Source organism: Pristis pectinata, chromosome 20, assembly GCF_009764475.1.
Source record: "Pristis pectinata isolate sPriPec2 chromosome 20, sPriPec2.1.pri, whole genome shotgun sequence".
Lineage (NCBI taxonomy): Eukaryota > Metazoa > Chordata > Chondrichthyes > Rhinopristiformes > Pristidae > Pristis > Pristis pectinata.
In genome coordinates, this window is record NC_067424.1 from 8,267,688 (window position 1) to 8,292,434 (window position 24,747).

General features: G+C 43.7%; 1 protein-coding gene across 1 annotated transcript; it reads right to left on the reverse strand.

The window, feature by feature from the left end:
• Positions 1-2,878: 2,878 nt before the first annotated feature.
• Positions 2,879-22,903, reverse strand: LOC127581023 (uncharacterized). Its single transcript, XM_052035082.1, has 6 exons — positions 22,684-22,903; positions 14,793-15,113; positions 11,378-11,698; positions 6,807-6,892; positions 3,267-3,357; positions 2,879-2,889 (listed from the first exon to the last, which is right to left on the reverse strand). Exons 1-6 carry the CDS (start codon positions 22,901-22,903, stop codon positions 2,879-2,881), a joined length of 1,050 nt encoding a protein of 349 aa, XP_051891042.1.
• Between the last annotated feature and the right edge of the window lie 1,844 nt (positions 22,904-24,747).

A 24,747-nucleotide genomic window follows, 5' to 3' on the forward strand; every position in this document is an offset into this window, starting at 1 on the left:
ATTTAATGAGGTAGCCTCCACTGCTTCCCTGGGCAGATAATTTCACAAGATTCACTACTCTCTGGGAAAAACAGTTCATCCTCATCTCTGTCCTAAATATATTGCCCCGAATCTTGAGGCTATGTACCCCAGTTCTAGTCTCACCTACCAGTGGAAACAACCTTCCTGCCTCGATCTTATCAATCCCTTTCATAATTTTATATATTTCTCTCATTCTTCTGAATTCCTGCAAGTATAGTCCCAGGTGACCCAATCTCTCCTCATAGGCTAACCCCCTCATCTCTAGAATCAACCTGGTGAACTTCCTCTGCACCGGCTCCAAAGCCAGTATATCTTTCCTCAAGTAAGGAGACCAGAACTGCATGCAGTACTCCAGGTGTGGCCTCACCAGTACCCTGTACAGTTGCAGCACAACCTCCCTGTTCTTAAATTCAATCCCTCTAGCAATGAAGGCCAGCATTCCATTTGTCTTCTTGATAACAAGTCTCTCTGCACAACAACATACTGCAATCTTTCACCATTTAAATAATAACCTGACTTTCTATTTTTCCTTCCAAAGTGACCTCACATTTACCAACATTGTACTCCATTGGTCAGACACTTGCCCACTCACTTAACCTATCTATATCTCTCTGTAGACTCTCCACATCCCCTGCACAATTTGCTTTCCCACTCAGTGTCATCAGCAAACTTAGATACACTACACTGGGTCCCCTCTTCCAAATCGTTAATGTATATCATGAACATTTGCGGGCACAGCACAGACCCCTGCGGCACCCTGCTCACCACTGATGGCCAACCAGAGAAACACCTATTTATCCCAACTCTCTGCCTTCTATTGGTTAACCAATCCTCTATCCATGCTGATACATTACTCCCAACTCCATGCATCTTTATCTTATGGATGTCTTTTATGCGGCACCTTATTGAACCCCTTCTGGAAATCCAAGTATACAACATCCACCTGTTCCTGTCTATCCACTGTGCTCATTATATCCTCAAAGAACTCCAATAAGTTTGTCAAACAGGACCTGCTCTTCCTGAATCCATGCTGCGTCTGCCTGGTGGAACCATTTCTATTCAGATGGTATTGTAGGAAATGAAGAAGGTTCTCAAAAATCATGGGGGGATCTTGATCAGCTAAGTAAGTGAGCCAAGGAACGGCAAATGTTATTCAATTCAGATGAATGAAAGGTGTTGCATTTTGGGAAGTCACACCAGGGTAGCATGTGAATGGTAGGGCCCTGGGGAGTGGGACCTGGCAGTAGAAGTACGTATTTCTCTGAAAGTGACATGATGGGTGGACAGGGTAGTGAAGAAGGCATTTGACATGTTGGTGTTAATTGGTCAGGGCATTGAGAATAAATGTTGGGATGTTATGTTGCAGTTGTACAAAATATTGGTGAGTCTGCACCTGAAGTATTGCCTACAGCTTTGGTTACCCTATTACAGTAAGGATATCATTAAGCTGGAAAGAGTGCAGAGAAGATTTACAGGAATGTTGCCAGAACTCGAGGGCCTGAGTAATAGCCAGAGGTTGGGCAGGCTAGGATTTTATTCCTCGGCATTCAAGAGACTGAGGGGCGACCTTATAGAGGTGTATAAAATCATGAGGGGAATAGACAGGGTGAATGCACACTGTCTTTTTCTCAGGGAAAGGGAATAAAACAAAACTAGAGGGCATAGGTTTAAGGAGAGAGGTGATGACTTAAAAGTGACCTGAGGGGCAAGTTCTTCATGAGACGGCTGTGTATTTATGGAACGAGCTGCCAGAGGAGGTACTATAACATTTAAAAGACACTTAGACAGATACATGGATAGGAGAGGTTTAGAGGGATATGGGCCAAATGTGGGTAAATGTGACTAGGTTAAATGGGCATCTTTCTCGGCATGGTGGAGTTGTGCTGAAGGGCCTATTTCTATGCTGTATTATACTCCACTCTATTGTACATTCATGAGTTAGTTATAAAAGTATCTCCTCCTATTTGCAGTTTCATATCCCGTTGACCACTGCAAGTCGCAAAAAGCTACAACTCACTCATTTTATTCATCACCCGACATTACTTTCCATTGCTCCTTTAAGACCTTTGCACAATGACAGCAGTTGTGCTCAAATTGAATAACTCATTGCAGCATTCTCTGTGTATCAATATTCACCAGCAAAACACGTGCCTATCTGAAATGATATCCGCAGATGATGGAATACTCAGCAGCTCAGGCAGCATGCGCGGAGAGAAAAATAAAGCAAATGTTTCAGGTCAACGCCTTTCCGTACAATCGATCTGATGTGATGTCATGAACTGAACATTAATTGTTTCCCTCTCCTTATGATTTTCAACCATTGACACCATGAGGAAAATCCAGGACCCTGAAGGCGATCTATTCTCCATAAGTGACAATATATTCTAAACAAAACCAATGGGAGACGTTTCTCGTTGAAAACAGCATTTAAAGAGGAATAATTTTAATTAATTGGTTAGTGAGATAAACAGAAAATACAGGAAATCGAATCAATAGGAGAGTTAAACAGAGTAAAAGAATCTTGAGCAGTTCACTGCCATGTGAACGTTAAAACTTGAGGCTGGGGTGACGCAAGAAATAGTGGGGAAAGTGCCGCAATATTGAGATCAGTGAAGGCTGAAAGTGGAATTCTAGAAAAAAATGTCATCACCTTGAAGGATGGCAACATTTTGTTTTGATTTGACTTTCATTAAGTTAATTGCTTAATGACAAGTGACATTAATTCTGTACAATTTTTAAAAAGTTGCGCAAAGCGGGATGAATCATGAATATTTGATCTTGATGCAAGATTCCCCCACAGTCGGTGTAGTCCGGGAGCCTTCATTTTACCTCATTGGCCAGGCTGTGAGGATCTGATTCATCGCTTCTCTGCAAAAGGCAAGTCATGAAATCATCAGACTCATTGACACTGGGAACTACGCAATACTATATGCTGCTGCACGCCTGCGATGCTGCAAATAGGTTTTTCATTGCACCTGTGCATACATATGCTTGTGCATATGACAACAAACTTAACTTTGACGTTGATTTATATTTCATACGGGCGCTCGCAACAGAATTCTTTCTGAAATATAGAGTCCAATATATTCATAACAAGCAACCTTCTTCGTTCTGCACACGAACAGAGCGTGAAAACCTACTATAAGAAAGAGCTCATGTGTCAATGTTGTTCTTTAAATGGTCAGTGTATTTGAGAGCATTCACGGAAACCATTTAGGAGCATCCAGCGATGTCGGTAGACCTACCTTGATGTCTCTTGTGAACCACGTGACTGAGATACTCCAGATCCCCAGCAGAGCGAAGAGCACCCAACGCAGCACACTCCATATCATGTAACTGAACAAAAGGGAAGAGATGCAGAATCCAGGGGAGGAAACGAGACGGTTTTGTGTTTGAAAGATTTACCTCCTTGCTCCTCTGTAATCGTAGTGGAGTGGAGCGATTAAATCAATGGAGTTCAGCGGGGAGACTAAACTAGCGCAGTACTGAGGGAGGGAAGATAACGTGATAATCATTTGGAGACAGCGTTGCTGAAATATGGCTGCAGACATATCAGGGCAGGAAATTAGACATCGCAGATAGATTTAGAAAAGACAGAGAAGGAAATAATGAGGTTGGGTAGTGGTGCCTCTGAGGATAATGTAATGTCATTGCTGAAAGACAACACAGCTCGAAGGGAAGGACAGTAATAGAATCCCCATGGACAGATATGAAAGCTCATAAATGTTCTATGACCAACAGAAGAAGGGAGTTGGGGCGTGAAATGTGCAAACAAATAAGGACAATTAATTTAAAGAAGCTTCAGAGAAATAAATATGGGTGATCTCAAAGATCTCAATATTCTCAATATTCCTAGGGCTACAGTAGTAGCCGTGGGGATAGAAGAATCGAGTTCAAAAAAGTATAAAGGACTGAGTCGGAACACAATAGTTAAAAAGCCCAATATGGGAATTAGCATTTAGAGGGTAGGTCAACCGGAGCATGTAGGAAAAATAAGAATAGGTGAGCAAAATGAAATGCACCTTATAATGATAATAGAGAAGGAAGTAAGTAACAAGAAAAACGAATAATTTATGTTGGAGAAAAGCACATGTTGAGTGGCTGTGAATAGAAATTTGGAACATGAAATGGGTAGGAGTCATATGGAACTACAAGAGGAAACCCTTAAAATTGATGAAGCCAGAAATGAGAGGACATAAGATTGGTATTGGTTTATTATTGTCACTTGTACCGAGGTACAGTGAAAAACTTGTCTTGCATGCAGGTCGTATTGATCAATTCATTGCACAGTGCATTGATAATATCGAAAAGGATGAACAGACTGGATCTCCTTCTTCTTGAGAAGAGAGCAAGAGACCATCAACATAAAAGAGTTACCAAGAGATCCAGTAGGGACTGCAGACAAAACATCTCCTCCTCAACAGTGGTGACAACATGGAGTTCTCTCTCACAGGAGATGGAGCATGTTAAGCAAGGATACGATTAAGGAGATGTTGGAATGGTATATAAAAGAGATGGGAAAAGAGGGGTACACTGACAGATTTAGATGAGGAAAAAAGGGAGGAAGGAGGCTGGATGTGAGCATAACCCAATAGATGGACTGTTTGTGCTGAATTGTCTCCTTTCTGTATTAAATCTCCCACGTAACCCTATTTTAATGCTGTGTAGTCCAGGGCCTCGCCACTGGTGCCCACCACTCAGGAGCTCCTTTCCTGTAATTGCAGTGACTCGCATTGAGATTTTGACCTACCCGGAAAGGTTGGGTCAAAGTCTCAGTGGTCTACGTGGTACACCTCCAACACCATTCTCCCCTTTCTTGATCTCTATGTCTCCATCTCCAGAGACAGATTTTCTACTGACATCTTTTAGAAACCCACAGCTACCTGGACGACACCTCTTCCCACCCTGTCACTTGCAAAGATGCTATTCCCTTGTCTCAGTTCCTCCACTCTCACCACATCTGTTCCCATGACGAGACCTTCCATTCCAGGACATCTGAGATGTTCTCTTTTTTCAGTAAATGGGGTTTACCCTCCACTACTATCAATGCAGCCCTCACCCATATCTCCTCCATTTCCAGCATGTCTGCCCTCACCCCATTCCCCCTCCCCCTGACATAACAGGGACAGGGTTCATCTTGTCCTCGCATACTACCCCATGAGCCTCCACATCCAACACATCATTCTCTGCAAGTTGCGCCATCTCCAACAGGAACCCACCACCAGGCACATCTTCCCCTCCCCTCCCTTTTCCACTTTCTGCAAGGATCACTCTCTCTGTGACTCCCTTGTCTGCTACTCCCTCCCCACTTATCACTCTCCAGACAGTTATCCCTGCAACCATGCTAAGTGTCACACCTGCTCCTACACCTCCTCCCTCACCACCATTCAGGGCCCTAAACAGTCCTTCCAGGTGAGGCACTGCTTCACTTGTGAATCCATTGGGGTCATTTATTACATCCGGCGCTCCCGGTGCAACCTTCTCTACTTCCGTGAGATCTGACGCAGGTTGGGTGATCACTTCATCGAGCACCTTCACTCCGTCCGCCGCAACAGCCAGGATCTCCTGGTGGCCAGCCATTTTAATTCCACATCCCACTCCCATGTCTATCCACAGCCTCCTCTACTGCCACATTGAAGCCATACTCAGGATGGAGGAACGACACCTCATATACTACCTTGCTAGTCTCCAACCTGACGGCATCAACACTGATTTCTCCAACTTCCGGTGACCACTCCCCTCTGTTTTCCTTTTTCGTCTCACCCCCTTTCTTTTCCCTGATTCCTGTGGCCCCTTCATCCCTTCTCTTCCCCCTTCCCTGCCCTCACGACCTGCTCACTTCCTTCCCTTTATTCCATGGCCTACTGTCCTCTCCTGTCAGATTCCTTCTTCTTCAGCCCTTTGCCTCTTCCACCCCTCAGCTCTCAGCTTCTCACATCACTCCCTTTCAACCCCGCTCCCCCACCTGCCTACCTTCCCCCCTCACCTGGATTCACCTATCTGATGCTCCTCCCCCTCCCCCACCCTTTTATTCTGGCGCCTGCCCTCTTCCTTTCCAGGCCTGGTGAAGGGTCTCGGTCCGAAACGTCAACTGTTCATTTCCCTCCATAGATATTGCCTGGCCTGCTGAGTTCCTCCAGCATTTTGTGTCCGTTGCTCCAAATTTCCAGCATCTGCGGTCTCTCTTGTGCCACCCTGCAAGGTGATGCTCACGATGTTCAGCAGGAACTTCCCCATCAGTGCTACACCAGAGCAGGTCACAGCAAGACAAAGCAGCATTGCTGGGGTTTGGCAAATACAACTCACCTCACACCATGGGATGAGGTTAGTGATGGAGCAGTCATAGTGAATACTGCAGGGAACACCCTCTGAGGGATGGCAAGTGGGGGAACTTGTTCTTATTTCCCAACAACAAAGCAGCCAGTTGTAAACCCGATACTGTTTCCATTCTGATAAGCGACATTCCAAAATAACATTTTCAACTTTCATGCCTAAATTAATACAGGATATTTAGAAAGTGTAATCTACCCTGGGGTCTCAGCGTTGAAACACGTAAGAGAGGATAAATGATATTCCGCTCCCAATACTCAGTATCATTGAAGCCAATAATCTCGCAGATACCAGTACCAGCGAACGGGAGGGTGAATCCCGTCCCCTCCGCGCCCCTCACCTGCCACCATTAACAACACAACAATTATGTCTCGTACAGAAGCAGTGTCAATCAAAACACCAGAAATAAGGACATTTTACCTTTCAGTGGAACTGGATTGAGTGCTTTACCTTACAGTATCATTGGATCTTATTTCCGTATTTGAGGAATGCGCAGTCGTCATTGATTCTGTTGCAGAAGTTTCACAAAAATATCCAGCTCCTGTTGAGGCAAGGATAATAAAACAACGTTTCAATTGCTTTGACATATTGAGGATGTAGCTAGCAGAATAATGAGGAAGAACCAGTGGATGTTGCGTGTTTGGATTTTGAGAAGGCTTTTGATAAGGTCCCACATGATAGATTAGCATGTAAAATTAAAGCAGGTGGATTAGGGAACTGATATAGATGGAGAATCAGTTGGCAGGCAGAAAGAAAATAGTAGGAATGAACAGCTCTGTTCTGGAGTGGCAGGAAGCGAGTAGTGGGGAATTGTAGCGTTCAGTGCCAGAATCCCAGCTAGTCTCGGTGTATTAATGCTGTAGTCGAGGGAATTAAATGTAATATTTCAAATTTTCGGATTGCACAAAGTTGGGTGTGAATGTGTACTGTGAGGATGCAGAGAAACTTAAGCGTGTTTTGGACAGATTGAGAGAGTTTGCCAATAAATAGCAGATGCAGCATACTGTAGATATATGTGAAACCACCCATTTCAGTTCCATGAAAGGTAGGTTTTGGAAGAATGAGAACGACAAATTTCTCATAGGACCGGACAGACGAGATGGAGGGAGGATGTTCCCAGTCTCAGGATATGGGGTAAGCTATTTAAAACTGAGTTGAGGAGAAATTATTTCAACCAGAGAGCGGTGAATTATCTAACATAGAAAGCCGTTGAACCTGAAATACTAAATATATTCAAGAAGGAGTTGTATATAGTTCTTAAGGACCAGGTGTCAACGGATAGGTGTGGAGGGGGACTAGGAACCGGGGACTGAACATGGATGATCATGTTGAATGTGGAACAGGTTCAAAGGGCCGAATGGTCTACTTCTGCTTTCTCGGTTTCTATTGAAAGAAATCGGCTGCAGGGAGGAAGGTCGGTAGAGATTTTTATTCAGCTGAACGGTCTTCGGTGCGAAACGTTAACTGTTTCTCATTCCACAGGTGCTGCCTGACCTGATGAGTGTGGCCGGCAGTTTGCGGTTTTATATTGGAGATTTTTATTTGATTGAATTAACCAAAATTTAATTTATGTGTGTGTTTCAATAATCAAAGGTGTTCTGGCGTGTTAACCTGTTTAACGTTGTTCTCACTGTTAGACTGAGAGACTGCGGACTGTCTGTGGTACCGAGTATTCCATCAGCGCAGTTGGTCGGTGGCTCTGCGCTGCACTGCGCTACCTTCAGCTGCGCCGATGGACCGAGAGCTGCCTCGCCGAGGGAGGATGAGCCCCGGATTTCAAAGGGGTGTCCGGGCAGGCAGGCATCTCGCGGTTATTGATTACATCCCTGACCCTAATTCAGGTCGGACGCTCTACGTCCTAATAAACATTTACATCAACAACTTTCTCCAAACTCTGTCATAATGCAAGGAGCAGGTATTGAGAAAACTAACAGGATAAAGGTAGGCAGTTGCCAGGACCTGATTAGAGTTTTAAATGAAACAGTTGAAGCACTTGCAGAGATAGTGATGTCATTGGCTGAGACTTTTCAAAACTCACTGAGTTCCAGGAAGGTACCAAACGATGAGAAAACTGCAGAAGTGAAGCCCTTATTCAAGAAAGCAGAAAGGCAAAAAGCTGGAAACAATAAGCCTCCTAGCTTAACGTCTTGTTCTTGGCTCGACTCTTGAATCTGTAATCAAGGAAGGAATAGCTAGTCATTTATAGAAGCTTAATGTATTCAAACCAAGTCAATGTAGTTTTGTGAAAAGGTGAATTATATTTAACAAATTTGCGAGAGTTCTTCAAGGATGCAACAAACAGAATTGATACCATGGAACCGCTATATGTAGTGTATTGGGATTACCAGAAGGCGATTAACTACGTGCTGCATAAAATGCAGGTGCACATGATAAGAGTTCATGGTATTCAGTGAAGTGTGTTGGTACAGGTTAAAGGCTGGTAATCTCACAGGAGACAGAGAGTAGGAATACATGGGCCTTTTTCAGGCTGGAAGATGCAAGTAGTGGAATTTCCCAAGAGTACTTGACCTACTAATTAAGATTTATATTAATAACCTGGAGGAATGGTGCAAATTTAAGGTATCCAGTTTGCCAACAATATGAAAATAGATGGGGGAGTTTCATGTTGTGATGATGATATTAAGAGTCTTCAACTGGATATAGAGTGGTTGAGGGAGTCAGTGAGAAATTGAATAATGGAGTTTAATGTGGGGCAAGTGTGAGGCCATGCATTTTGATAAGAGGAATCTAAAGACAGATTATTATAGAGAATGATTGCAGATGAGTGAAGTACTAAAGGATCTCGGTGTTCCTGTGCACAAATGGCAAAATGTTAGCAGGCAGTTGCAGTAAGTGGTTCAAAAGGCAAATAGTATAAAGGTCTTTATTGCAAGAACATTGGAGTTTAAAAATAGGAAAGCGCTGTTACACTTTTACAAGGTACTGGTCAGGCCACACCTGGAGCACAGTGCATGGATTTGTCCCCTAATTTAAGAAGGATATGCTAGCATTGAAGACAGTCACAAGCCTAATTCCTGCAATGATAGGGTTATCCGTCAGAAGCAGCTAAAGAAATTAGATCTACATTCGTTGGGGTTTAGGGTATTCAGAGGTGATCTTACTGAAACATAGAAGATCCTTTCGGGGGCATGACAGGATATATGTTGAGGTGTTCCCATTGGAGGTAGAATATCGAATTAGGGGACATAGTTACAAGATTATAGAACTGTCATTTAAAACTAGGGTGCATGGGAACATCTCACAGTGAAAATCACCACCCAGTATCAAACAAAATGAACCTAAATTTGTTCAGAGGAAATCAGGTTTGGCAAATCTACTGAAGACTTTTGACAGAAGAGACAAGGGAGAACTAAAGGATGTGGTGCATTTGGATTTTCAGAAGGCCTTTTATAAAGTTTCACATTAGATGTTGGTGTGTAAAATTAAAGCACATGGCATTGGAGGTGAATACTGGCAAAGAGAGAAAATTGGTTGACAGGAAACAGAGAACAGCAATAAACTGGTCTTTTTAGGATGTCAGCTGGTGAATAAAGGAGTACTTCAGGAATCGGCGCTTGGGCACCAGCTATCCACAATATGTATCAATGATGTGGATGAGGGAACCAAACGTAACATAAGATAAGAGATAAGATATCTTTATTAGTCACATGTACATCAAAACAAAGAGTAAAATACATCTTTTTGCATGGTGTTCTGGGGGCAGCCCTCAAGTGTCGCGGCTTCAAGGCAATTTCAACAAATTGACTGAGTGGGCAAATGCATGGCCGATGTAACTTAACATGGCGAAATCTGAAGTTATCCAGTTTCGTCGGAAAGACAAAAATGCAGGGAATTATTTAAATGGTATGTTGGCCATTGTTGTAAGAGATTTTGAGTGCAGGAGCAGGGATGTCTTACTACAATTATGCAGGGCTGTTGAGAGACCACATGCGCAGCCTTAGGTAAGATTTTGATCTCCATACCAAATGAAAGATGTACTTGTCATTGGGGAAAAGCAGCAAAGGTTGAGCAGGCTAATTCCAGGGATGGGAGGATTGTTGTCTGAGGAATGATTGGTTCAACTAGACCTGTATTCACTAGAATTTAGATGAATGAGAGATCGCCTTGAAACATGCAAAATTTTGACAGGGCTCAATGGGCAGGAAACAGGGAGGATGTTTCCCCTGGTTCATCTGGAACCAAGAGTCATGTTTGTAGGAAACAGGGAAAGACATTTAGGAATGAGATAAGTAAAAATTTCTTCACTAAGAGAGTGATGAACTGTGGAAATTCACTACCACAGAAGGGTGTGGAGGCCAAGTAACTGACTATGTTTCAGAATGAGTTAGATTTTGCATCACAAACGACATCAAGGGATATCAGGTAAACAAGATAACATGGTATTGAAATGGAGGATCACCTTTGATCAAATGGAATAGCGGGGTAGGTTCAAAGGGCCAAATGGCTTTTCTTTCTTTCTCCTACTTACCTATACATCTGTGTTTTCATGTTTCTCTCCTCATCACCAAAACTGCTTATTCCAGGAGTCATTTGAGTTCATTCTTTCTACACTTTCTCCTGAAGCCTCTCTGAACTAGGATTCATGGGTTGAAGATCACAACTCTCTTTCCCATTTGAAGACATAGCCAACCAGATTCTAATTTAACTGCATGGGATTACTGTAATTCTTCAAGACACCAGTTGTAAGATTCCATTCATTTTCAACGTAGTATACCAGCTATAACTGTCCAAACAGATAATTTGATAATTTATAGTTTCTCCAACACTAACTCATCTTAATGAACAATCAGAAACTCAAACGTGACAAGCAGAACAGACTGCCAGCAACAGCATGTCAGAGGCTGGGTATCCTTGGAGAGTGACTCACATTCCAAACATTCTGTGTAAGACATGCCGGCGGGTGATGCAGTACTCGCCACATGCCTGAAAGAGTGAAGCTCCAACAATGAACAACATTTACCATCACTCAGGAGAAATCAATAACTTCACTCCCTTCAACACTTACGATTGCTGTTGATTTCTGTCACATAACTGCAGGTCCCTGTTCCACTGAAGACTGTCGCATTAACCACTTCACTGGATTTTGTTCCATTAACATTTGACGCTGTGCAGTTACATTGATGGTGTTGGTGTTTGAAGGATTGACAATGTAGATCCAGTTTACTGGTGTCTGAGATCTTAGAATCTACAGACTGGGTCTTTTCATACCAGGCGTACTGAATGGAAAGGGATCCCTGGACAGACTCACAGGACACAGACACTGAGCCCCCAGCACATGAGGCATTTGCCGGTGACTGAAATCCAAGCACAGGAACAGACACGGGTTCTGTGGGAAAGGATCAAACATTCAGACACTGAGTGAACATCTGAAAATCAAACACTCTCCAATTGTTGCCACTACTGTATCCCAGCCAGGACGGGCCAGGTTGGAATCTCACCAGCTCCTCTACCCCTCTGTGTCTCTGCATCCTCCCAGCTGCCTGAACTGCCATGTCTGCCATTATCCCAGAACACAGCAGGACTCTGGATAAGGACAGCAGTGATGACACTGAGGATGTGTCAATGTGAAAATTAGGGCAACAATGCCTCTCAGCAGCAGGGAGCCAGTCTCCAGTGGTGTCCAGTGGTTTGACTCTGGAATGGGAACAAGTTGAAGAGAGTCCTGGAAAACTTCAGCACAATATGAGGGCAGGAAATTGTCAGATATCTGTCACATGTTCAGTGGCTTTAGGGCGTGAGTGTAACTGTAATTGGTTTCAGTGACCTGCAGCAGGAAGGGAACCCTTTGGCGTTGATATTGATGCAGACTAAGTGAGGGATTGTGTGAGCCTAGGAAGCCCAGAAACCCTGGGCACTGCTCCCACCACATTCAGTCTCTCTTCTCCCCCCTCACATTGTGCACAAGATTCAAAACTTGAGAACACATCCTACCATTCTCAAGGATATCTTATATCCTGCTGTTATAAGACTCTTGAACAGACCTCTTACACATTCTACTTCATCATGGTCCTTGCACTCTATTTGTCTATCTGCACTGCACTTTGCAACTGTAACACTGCATTCTGTTGCATTCTGATTTTCTTTCCCTTTGTACTACATCAATGTGCTTATGTATGGAATGCGCTCTCTGGATGGCATGCAAGCAAAAGCTGTTCACTGTATCTTGGTACATGTAACAATAATAACCAATTGTGACTGGAGGTGTGGCAAGTGGTATTCTGCGTGGGTCAAGGCTTGGAGCTCTGTTAGTTATGATAAGAAAATATCATTGGGCTGATTAGGAAGTTTGCAGATGACACAATATTTGTTGAAGTTGTGAGCAGTGATGAAGTTTGTCAAAGGTTCAATAGGATATAGACCACTTAGAAGTGTGGGGACAAAAATGCCAAATGGAGTTTAATCCAGACAATTGTGAGGTGTTGCAGTTTAAGAGGTCAAATGTAAGAGGAAAATATGCAGTAAAAGGCAGCGCCCTCAGGAGAACTGATGTATAGAGGGATCTTGGTATGCAAGTCCATAGCTCCCTGGAAGTGACAGGCAGGTAGATAGGTAATAAAGAGAAGGCGTACGGCATGCTTACCTTCATCAGTCAGGCTCTGGGGTATAAAAGCCATATTGCAGCTGCATAAAAATTGGTCAGGCCACATCTGGAGTATTGGGTTCAGCTCTAGTCATCCCATTACATGAAGGATATGGAGACAATACAGAGGGGGTTCACAAGAATGTTGCCTGGACTAGAGAGTATTGGCTATCAGGAGAGACTGGACAATCTTGAATTGATTTCTCTGGAGCGTTGGAGCCTTAGAGGGCAAATTGATAAAACTATGAGAGATATCGACAGGGGAGATATTCAGATGGAATATCCAGGATGGAAATGTCAAATACTGGAGGGTAGGGGTTTAAGGATAGGGGGGGGGGGGGGTTAAAGGAGATTTGCCAGTTATTTTTTTACTCAGGGATAACTGGGTGACTAGAACGCGCTGCCCAGGGAAGTAATGGAAGCAGACAGGATAGCAACTTTTAAGAGTCATTTAAACGGGCACATTAACAGGCGTGGAAGTGAGGGATATAGGCCATGTGCAGGGAGTTATGCATTTTAAATTGGCATCATGGTCTGCACGGATACCTTGGCCCGAAGGCACTGTTCTTGTGCTGTACTGTTCTATGTTTTATATTTTACACTTATCCCATCTACCAGCACTTCTTGGTCTGTAGCCTTCTATGCCTTGGCGATTCTAGTGCTCATCTGGATACACGACAGAACGATAATGCAGAGGGTGAGAAAACAGAATCATAGGTAGAAAATAGAGCAAAGTCCAGTGGGAGGGACTGTGTTGTACACAGTCTGCCTGATGTGGTAAGCCGATTAAAAAGTTCTTGCCGTCCTTCCCAGCACACTGTACAAGCTTCAAGGTAGAGCCAGTGTGATGGATTGCCTGGATGGGTGCAGCTTAAGTCTGTACAAGAAGCTTATCCCCCTTCACGAGAAAGTAGCAAACGAAAGTCGCAAACTTCACCTCGTAAACACTTTGCCACCACACAGAGACTGCATTGGGAACCAGGTGTGAAATGCAGAGAAACCTATGACCATCGCCAACAAGGAAAAGAGCAGCAGTCGCAAGAAGGAAAAAATAATTTATGCCACCATCCCCGAAATTAACACTTACCGGGGCCCTGAGTTTCTGTCACATAATTGCAAGACTCTGATATGGAAGACGGTCACACTGAATATTTCACTGGAATTGTCTCCAGATCAGGACAGCAGTGATGAGACAGAGGATGTGTCAGTGTGAAAATTAGGGCTACAATCTCTGTCAGCATCAGGGAGCCAGTCTCCAGTGGTGTCTCCCACCGGGAATGGGCCGGATGGAGAGGCTGGCTGCCGGGCGGTGGATGGTCAGTGGGTGCAGGGGTTGGGGGCTCGGAGCGCGTTGACGGGGACAGAGGGAGGGAGAGACCGCGGGGTGGGGGAGGGAGTGACTGATCCCTGAGGTGGGGGCGGGGAGCGAGCTGGCCTGCTCCCGGAGGACTGAACGCAGTCTGTTGAGCTCTGGGGACTGATTCCCTTTTCATGATTTCCGAGGTATTTCGACCATGAGCAACACTTGTTTCTCACTGATCTGTTACTGTCGGATTATTAGTTTTAGTCTGAATGCAAACCTCTGACAGGGTGACATTTCCTACAGTTCAGAGGCAGGAAAATGTGCTGAGCATCCCACTTGAAATCGGTGGCCAGTCAGTGGGACAGAACCCGCACTGGGTGAGAGCAACATGAGTGGGGTTTCCCGACCCCTGCCCGCTCCCCGCAGGACTCTGCACTGCTGCGGAGCCTTGGGATATCGGTGCTGCCCTGACCCTTCCCAGAGAAAACATGGATCAGACATTTCAGTGGAGACATCGTCAATCGCTGAGAAACGTACCGTCAGAGACCTGTAGATGTACGGGAAACGTTGGATCATTGCCAGGTGTTGTAATTCCACAGCTGTACCATCCTGTATCTCCAGAGTGAAGATCCTCCACAGTAACAGTAAATATTCCCCGTGCCGGGTTATCTGTGATTGACGCTCTTCCCCTCCGTCCGTGCTGCCCGTTTGTTTCTACTAAAACGGAACAGTGGCGATTCCACCCACGGCACCAATATTTCGTGTATAAGCGGTAGTTTCCTTCATAGTGACAATCAATTGTGATCGTTCTTCCCATAACTCCACTTACATCTCTCTCAGCCCACAGGGCACCTGAAACTGAGAAGGAAACCTTTTAGGGTTGGAGGAGAATGATCAGTTTAATACAAACCGATACATTTAAAAGGTAATAAATGTCCCCAGGATGTGTCCCATCACTTCACAGCCAATGATCTCGGTCTGAAGTGCAGTCAGCACTGTTACTGTGCCAGCTGTGTCAGTGCTCTCTGCCTTGTGTCATTACATTGTGGGGTCACTTCCCCCTCCAGAGACTTGAGCAGAAACACTGGGTTGACCTTCCTGCGCAGTACAGAGGGCGTGCGGCAGTGTTGCAGGGGCTGCCTTTCATCTAACACAGACCATCTCTGGCTTCCTAAGTGCACAGAAAGATGGTGCTATTTCATCGTGCTCCCGGACATGGTGGCAAACAATTATCCCTCAACCAGCAGCTGGCCCGATTGCCCGACCCGTGTACGGACATGCAGTGTTATCACTGCTTGCACTTAACCTCCTTTGAGGTTGGATGTTGTGTAGATCAGTGGAATGTCTCTACCAGCAATGTTTGGCTTCTCCCCTCTTCGGGTGAAATGTCAGTGAATCACTGAACTGTTGGGAGCTGAATCTCCCAGCCTTCATGTCGGTGGGTAGCCTGCTTTAAAAAACAGAAGACGCTGGAACAACTCAGCAGGTCAGGCAGCATCCGTGGCATGAGAAACAGTTAAGGTTTCAGGTCAAAGACCCTTCACCAGAACAGAGAAAGAGAGCAAACAAGTTAGTGCAGAATGCAAAGACGGTGGGTGAGGACAAAGGGCAGAACAAAGGGAATTTCTGTGATAGAGTGAAATAATGCAGATATAAGGACAACATATACAATGACAATTGGTGTATTATTGTCACATGTACCAAGATACAGTGAAAAGCTTTTGTTAGCATGCCATCCAGACAGATCGTTCCATACACAAGTACATCGAGGTAGTACAAAAGGAAAATAATAACAGAATGTCGAATAAATGAAAGAAGAAAGGTATTCTCGACAAAGGTAGCCAGTCCTGATACATGGAGGCAGAAAGAGCAAGTCATCCGAAGTTGGAGAATTCAATATTCCTACTCTGATCTCCGTCCGTGGCCTCCGGCTCTAACACAATGAGGCCAAAGGCAAGTTTGAGGAAAATACCTTGTCTTTCATTTGGGCACTTTACAGCCTGCGGGACTTAATATTGAATTTTCCAACTTTAGGTCACTCACTCTGTTTTCTGTTTGTATCAGGCCTGGCCATTTTTACCCACCATGCCTATCTTCCTTTCTCTTGTTGTATTTATATGTTCCAAGCTATAAACATTACGGGGATTTTACAACATCAGCGAGACATGACACAGACAAAGGAGCTCAACTGTTTCTTAACAAGTACATTATTTCACTCTATCACAGAAATTCCCTTTATTCAGTTAACATTTAAGAGACTCTTAGACACATGAACGATAGAGAAATAGAGGGCTATGTGGGAGGGAAGGGTTGGGTAGATAAAATGTCAGCACAACATTGTGGGCCGAAGGGCCTGTACTGTGCTGTACTATTCTACGTTCTATGATTCTATGAAATTGTTAAATTGGTTTATTATTGTCACATGCACAGGGGTACAGTGAAAAAAGTGCCAATGATATAGATAATTTTATCACATCTGTACATCAAGGTAATACAAGGGAAAGTCAATAACAGAATGCAGAATGAAGTTACAGTTGCAGAGAAAGTGCAGTGCAGGCAAATATAACTAAACCGAGTTCCAATGACTACTATAATTAGTGAACGGTAGTTAAACTGTTAGCAGGTGTTTGTGGTAAATTGTGAAGTGAGAAACGGGGAGGGGGGGGGAAGGAATGCTGCTGGAGGAACACATCGGGTCAGGCAGCATTCTTGGAGGCGAAGGGATGGTGGATATTTCGGATCGAGACCCTACATTTTCGGATAGCGGGTGTGGCTTGTGGTAGTCCAAAGGATTTATGAGAGTGGCTGTGGCTTGGGATAGCGGTCCGGAATTCGTGCAGTGGGCGAAGCATTATCATAGGCGGGGTTTGTACCAGCGTCAGGACTTGTCCTGCCTCTCCAGGGAGGATCCAGCTTTCTCAAGGCTGCCCGCTGGGGCAGGAGCAGGCAATAGTGTTCTGGAGTCTCCCAGCTGACACGCTCAGCAGGAGCGCAGTCAGCTGCTGCAACAGAACTGCGAATCAAACCAAGTCCTGCACAGGATAACAAGTCTTGCCCATGGTCAAAGCCCGGCCCACACCCACATGCTTCGCCTACCGTAAAAAGCCCCACCTATGATCTGTGTCCCGGCCCTCGAACCATCAGAGACACCAATGTGTCACTGTGTTCTCTGCCGTGAGGATCTCTGCAGCTAACATGCAGCATAAACGTGGTGCAGCCAGTGTCAGGATGGTCGCCGGTAATCCTGTCGAGGATAAGATAAGATATCTTTATTAGTCCCATGTAGATCAAAACACACAGTGAAATCATCTTTTGCGTAGAGTGTTCTAGGGACAGCCCACAAGTGTCACCACGCTTCTGGCGCCAACATAACATGCCCACAACTTCCTAACCTGTACGTCTTTGGAATGTGGGAGGAAACTGCAGCACCCGGAGGAAACCCACACAGATATGGGGAGAAGGTACAAACTCCTTACAGACAGTGGCTGGACTTGAACCCGGGTCGCTGGCACTGTAATAGCATTATCCTAACTGTTACACTACCCTGCCTGCCCTGATGGGCCAAACAGTGTGAGCTCTGCCATCCTCATTGATGTTCACAAACAGGAGAATGTGGGCACTGCTCCCGGCAGTGCTCGATGCCCCTCCGGTGGCTTTGGACACCTCCCATAAAACCAGTTGCAGGCAGGGTCCTGGAAAGGCAGAAATCCCATGGTCGGTCTAATCTACAGATTGTGGGCAGGTTCCCGCACCATCGCAGACCAAGTGGGACATCCCACTGGGGTTGGGGGGGGGGGGGGGCGGGGTGGGCACCACAACAGAGAGAAGGAACAGTTAAAAAGCTGTTGGTGCATCTGACCTCAGCCAGGACCTCGGACTGTGTGCTCAGATACTCACCCAGCTCTGAACATGCTCGGCTTATCTGTGGCTCTAATTTACATTCCCAGTGCTGTTGGGAGTGAACATTCCAGTCTGAACATTGTTACAATTTTGGGTTGTAATTACCCAGACCTGCCATCATTTCTTCTTTCATCTTTTCACAATAATTGTTTTCGCTTTATTTGTTAAATATTCTAAGAGATCTTCAGATATTTGGCACACAAGTGCACTTCCTGCTGCCTTCTTTCTCATTAATATTGTATGTAACATTTCTATTGGATGATTATTTAGCTCTGAGAACCAAGAGCTCGTTTCTGTGAATAAAACAACAGGGGTTCCAATTCTTTTCTTCTGTTCCCTGTCTGTGAGTGACACCCAGAACTGGACATTCCGATGATCAGTGATAGTTTGAGTCTAGTCCACTGTTTCCACAGCAGAGATGGGTAAATATGTGCAGATGTGTAACTTTAGAAAATGTGGGAAGCCATTATATAGTTGAGATGTGAGTCACTCATGTCAGGATGCCTAGCATGTGACTTGCTCTTGCTGGTGTGATGTTTATGTGTAAATTACTCTTTCTGATGGCTCATTTCTGAGTCTTTGAGAAACTACAAGTCAATTCTCTCTTTGGATTCATTAACCATTACATTGCCTGAAAAATGGACACATTGCTATTATCTCAAACACAGAATGAAAACCCTATAATCCCATGCATTTAACATGGTTTCTGATTGGCTGTGTCCTTATCAACCAACACATCTACTCCTAGTGGATAGAATTATGAGATGCTTCTTCCACCCTGTGTGTCCTAGTTCAGGGAAGGTCCAGAAAGAACTGAGCTACAACAATCCCTTGGGGTGAGCACTTCTCGTAATGAAGGAAGAAATATCAGGGAACAGGGGAGCCAATCATCTAGAGACATTCAATTTTATTAGGGGTTCTGAGTTGGACCTAAATATTTCTTCTATTCAGTGTATCAGCAACAGGAGAGCATCAATTTACTATCATTACCTCAACGACAAAGAATTCAAGGAATTTATTGATGGAAATAATTATTAGAGTATGTAATCATAGCTATGCAATAATCTCTAGATAGTTGGCTCATTGTAGTTTCACAACTGGCCTTCCCGTTGCCTTCTTGCTCATTTATATTCCATGTAACATTTTTATTGGATGATTGTTTAGCTTTAAGAACCAAGAGTTTGTTCCCTGTAAATAAAACAATGTGGGTTCCAGTTCTTCTTGTTGGTTCCATGCTGGTGACGAACAGCCAGAGCTGGACATTTCAATAGCCTGTCTGTGTGTTTCGCCAACCAAATGGCAGTAATAATGTGGTGGATGAATTCATGGAGTGTGTCGGAGGTTGTTTCTCAGAGCAAAGAAGCAACTGGAGGACAGGCTATTTTGGATCTAGTATTGTGCAACGAGAAAGGCTATATTATTAATAGAGTAGTTAAGGTTATTTAAGGAAGATGATGTAAGGAGAGAATTAAATTTTACAAAAGTCAAATTTGATTCCTCCTTGGTATGTGCAAAAGTGTGTAACACAAAATGGTGGTTGTTAGAAAAAGTGTCAGCTTGGAATGTGGGAATGTTTTGAGACTGTACAGGAGTACTGACACACTGCCTTGAGAGTAGATAATGATGAAAACCATGTCTTTCTTCAAATAGGCTGTCTCTGTCTTTAAGATATGCACCTAACCGAAGGTCCCAAGATATAAGAGGGTACAGACTGGTACCATGACTGAATGGAAAAATACTGGGCTAGGAATTATGCTATGTTTTGAAAGGTATAAAAAGAGGCAACTTCTCTGTGGAGATTGGAACCTTGTCTTGGCCTGGGTCATGACCAGCACTGAGAGACAGAGAGAAGGCTACAGAAAAGGCTGTTGGACACCTGATGTTCCCTCTGGCATTATATAGATCAGTTCATTGATTGGTTGATAAGTATTATTTTACTTCTTTCTGTATTTTATTGAAATAGTTAGTGATTTGTCTTAATATAATCCAAATAAATTAGTTTTTATAACCTTTAACACTGCCTCCTTAATATTGCCTCCTTTGTCTGTGAATATCTCTTGCTGCTGAATCAGAAAAGAACAAGGAATGAATTTCAAAATATTTCATTACAGATGAATAGAATAGGACAGAATTGTATGTAATGATTGAATGTGATCATCTACTGTCTGAAATCCGAGTAAAGATTTTTGGGTTTATAACTAGCATATTAGTTGATGGGGGAAACAGTGGATCTGGTATATTTGAGCTTTCAGAGATGTTCAATACTGCACCACATAAGCAGTTATTAAGAAAAAAGGCCATGAGATTTGGGTGATCTACTCGTGTTGTTTGTGGATTGCTTATTGAAGAGAAAACAGATAGCAGGAATAAATAGATTATTTTTGGGCTGAAAAGCTGTGAGTAGTGGAGTGTTGTAGCGGTCAATGCCACATCACAGTCATAATCTATATAAGTGAATTAGATGAGTGGACCATGTAATAGATACAAATTTTTGATCATATTAACCTGGTGTCACTGTCAATTGTAAGGAGAATCAGAGGGACTTTGAGCATAGACAGTGTAAGGGAATGGGGAAGGACATTGCAAATGGAATGGAAAATGGAAAAGTATGAAATCATCCAAAGTAAAAACAGAACATGCTGATAACACTCAGGCAGCATCTGTGGAGAAAGAGAAACAAAAAATAATGTTTCAGGTCAGGGACTTTTCATCAGAACTTGCAAAGATTAAAAGTTAAACTTGTTTTAAGTTGCCAAGGAGGGGAGGGGTGCAGAGAATAAAGGGAATGTCTGTGATGGGGTGGAGACTCAGTGCAGCTGAATTGCTGGGAGGTTACTGCCCCTGGCTGAGAGAGCTTGGTGAAGGCTTACTAATTGCAGCTGCTCTATTGGGAGGAGATGTCAATAGAAGGAGATGAATAAGGACAGATAAAGGAGATATTAAAACAATTTCTGATCTGTAAGATACAAAACAAAGTATTTGTTGGAAATCTGAAATAAAAGAGAATGTTGGAAATACCAGCCAGTCAGGCTGGTATGAAGGCAAGTGCTATGTTGGCTGTAGCAAACATCAGGTCATCATGGTTACATAAGCTAAGACCCACCTCTTGTGAGGTTTTATCCATAATGGCCTGGACAGTTTTGTGTGAAAATTTGATCCAGAGGGTAACCTTCTGTATGGATAGAGTCATTTGTGCACATTGATGGAGAGGTACTATTGACCATATTTGTAGGTAGACAGGGGAGGTCTGATTTTGAGAGGACCATTGATCTTACCAACGGTGTCTATAAAAGTCTTGTGAACTATGTAGCAGATACGATGTGTTATCCAGGGTTTCACTTAGTATGAGTTTTCCATCACTGGATAATCGCATGGCTTTCTCTACCAACCACTACTGGCATGGCCTCCTCACTCTGGACAGTTTTTACAAATGCAACATTTGGTTCTGGCCACTCTAGTTCCTTCTTATATCAACTCTTTCAAATGTAGAGCAGTGTGGGCTTTCAATAGAGTGGCTTCCTTTAGTCTGCTGGAAATGTGCACATTGTACCCCATTATGTCAGTGGAGCTGACTTTGAACATATTGTCATACTTTTCCATCAATGTGTCAAGGTGTAACTTTGAAGCATTACTGTTGAAAGTTTTCTTCTACAGTAGCTTCAGTTGTCTCAGCCAGTACTTCCCAATTAATGTTGGCCTGTTTTCATGGTTTGTTACAATGGGCCACTGTATGTGCAGCCTATTGCACTGGGCACCCCATTTTTCTAATGTCCAATAAACCTCCCCAGAGTCATTTTGCATAAAGCTTTCCATCTGTGGTGAGTGGCTGAACTCCCACAAAGGCTGGACTCCTTTCTGAACAGTCTGCAGCAATATAAATGTCAAGTCTCTCATTTGCAATAAACACCTTTTCCCAAAGTCGATTTGTTCACTGCTGGTACTATTAGTGAGATAGATACTGTACGATCCCCATTCCTCATTGTATGAATGAACTACCAAATGGTGAAGTCTTCTATTTTGTTGGTCATTCCAAATTGTCACTGCAATTGATTTGTTGCTTGTCTTGTACTTGGATTTGCAGGCCTTTACAATGCAATCTATCCTTCAGCAAAGGAAACATTTATCTCCTCCAATACGCAGTACAGTGGCCATTGCAAAAATCGCAAAAGACTGAATGTGGTTCAGACTCAGTGTCGTAGCCTTGGACTTTGGTATAACTCTCTGACTATAGACATAAGCCCTGCCAGTTACCTGTGGTGGATAAAATCCTCCAACCTTCTTGATTGCTATTTCCGTTTTAATTTAAAATGCAGCTCCCACTGCCATTCTTACATTCTACACACACTTTATTGTATTCTCTTGTCCGTGAGCACATGCATAAAACTATTGTATTCGGTACTATAATTTGCAATAACGTGAAGAATTCATTGGCCTTCACAAAGGATGTTTTAGGTGGCTCTAAAGAACCAGAACTGATATTTGTGAAGTTTTCCTTGTTTCTTGAATCCAGTTTGTCCACATGTATCACCAAGAGTGCAGAGCATAGGAAGCCATAACTGGGAAAATTGATAGCAGAGCCTGTGGCACCCTCCTTCACTCAACAGGAGACTGGCCTGGAACCTCTGCACTGTCCACTTGGAATCCTCATCGAGCCAAGTGAAGCAATGAGCATTTCTGCTCACCCAAGCTGGGAAATCCACCCACTGATCCCAGCTCAGGTTATTCCAGGACAAAGACAAAGAGGACATGGAAATCATTGGGAGAAACCATCCACAGAGGGAGAGCTGGGTGAGGATTCTTCATTTGATATACTTTTATTTAAAAGTTTTATCTGTTTTAAATATGTGCGTATTTCTTTTTTAATTTAGAGTCATAGAGTTATACGGCATGGAAACAGGCCCTTTGACCCAACTGGTCCATGCCAACTAAGATTCCCATCTTAGCTGGTCCCATTTGCCTGCATTTAGCCCATATCCCTCTAAAACTTTCCTATTCATGTACCCGTCCAAGTGCCTTGTTAATGTACCTGCCTCAACCACTTCCTCTGGCAGTTGTTGCATTACTGACCACCCCCGGGTGAAAAAGTTGCCCCTGAGCATGTCATGGCCAAGGTTTGAAGAAACTCGGCCTTTATGTCAAGCGGATGGACAGAAAACAAATAGTTAAAGCAAATAATATACCAGAGGCTAAAGGGGAAGGCAATACTGTGAAATTTAAACTTTTTGGAACAAATGTAACTTTTTTGATATCATTTTTCCATGTTGGCAGTCCCTGAGTGGCTGCGAGTTTTGAAGACATTCAGAAATGGTCAATACAAGCAGCAGGTTTGATGGCCGTTGAGCAGAGGGTTGGGGGAAGGTGGTATGGTGAGGTCTTACTGTTAGTCACTGTTCTTGCATTAGAACAGCTAGCCTGTTGCTTCAGGAGAGACCCTCTGCTTGCCCGTGCTTCACTGGGCAGCTGGGCCAGGGTCTCCACACAGAACCGCACTTGGCACACTCTAGAAGGGAAAATGTGGTGTGGGAACTTGGGAAATCTGCCCTGACATGCTCACTCATTCTCACCTGTGCTTATGGCAAGTTGTCACAAACTCATAGCTTTCGGCTGTTTCCAATATCTCTGGATCAAAGTGATATAATTCTGGTCAAATCTGCAATCTGATGAAGGACTTCAAACTAAAAAAATTAGCCCCATTTCCTTTTCCACAAATGCTGCCTGACTTGCTGAGTATTTCCAGCATTTTCTGTTTTTATTCCATTACTACCATTGCTTTTTTAATGCTGACATCTCAGATCATTTTGAGCTTTCACAATATTGCCTTCATCTTCAGCTCTGGGATATTGTTTGCTTTAACTATTTGCTTTCTGTCCATTCATTTGACAAACAGGCTGATTTGCTCCAAACTTTGGTCATGACATGCTGAGGGTCCTAATGTAGCCAGTCGGGGCTGCAGTAACACAGCTAACATGGTGTGTGTGAACAGCCAGTCATGGGTCAACATACTAAGCCTGACCATTGTGGCCTGCTGTGCTCTGCACTCTTGTTGCGACACATGGAGGCCTTTGACAAGTGAGATTCTGTGCTAGTGGAAAACACAAACATCACTTCTGGTACTCCAGATTTACCTAAAATATCCCATGTGGGATTCAACAATGTTCTGCAACAATCTTACTCATTGGAATCAGTGATATCTGTGGTTTGCACTGAGACTCAGCTAAAACATACATCCAAAAACAGGGAGGATTATTTACAAAGGCAGCAAATTAGCCACTGATTTATGGTGCAGACTGTGACAGTGAAACTATTGTTTTTTTTGAGAAGTAGACACACCTTCATGACTGCTGTCCTATAGTATGACATAAAAACACACACAATGAAACAGAGATAACATCTGTTCCATGTTTAAGGATACATCACAATGCTGAAAAAAAACACATAATCAAAAGGACAGACGTGAACAGTAAACAAATGCCACTATTTGCTTGCACAAACTTGGCACAGCCAGTGGCATTACTGGTCATCCCTGACCTCTGTTAGGGGAACTTGCATATTGCAGGTAGATCCCTGCTCCATCCCAGACCAAGTGGCATGT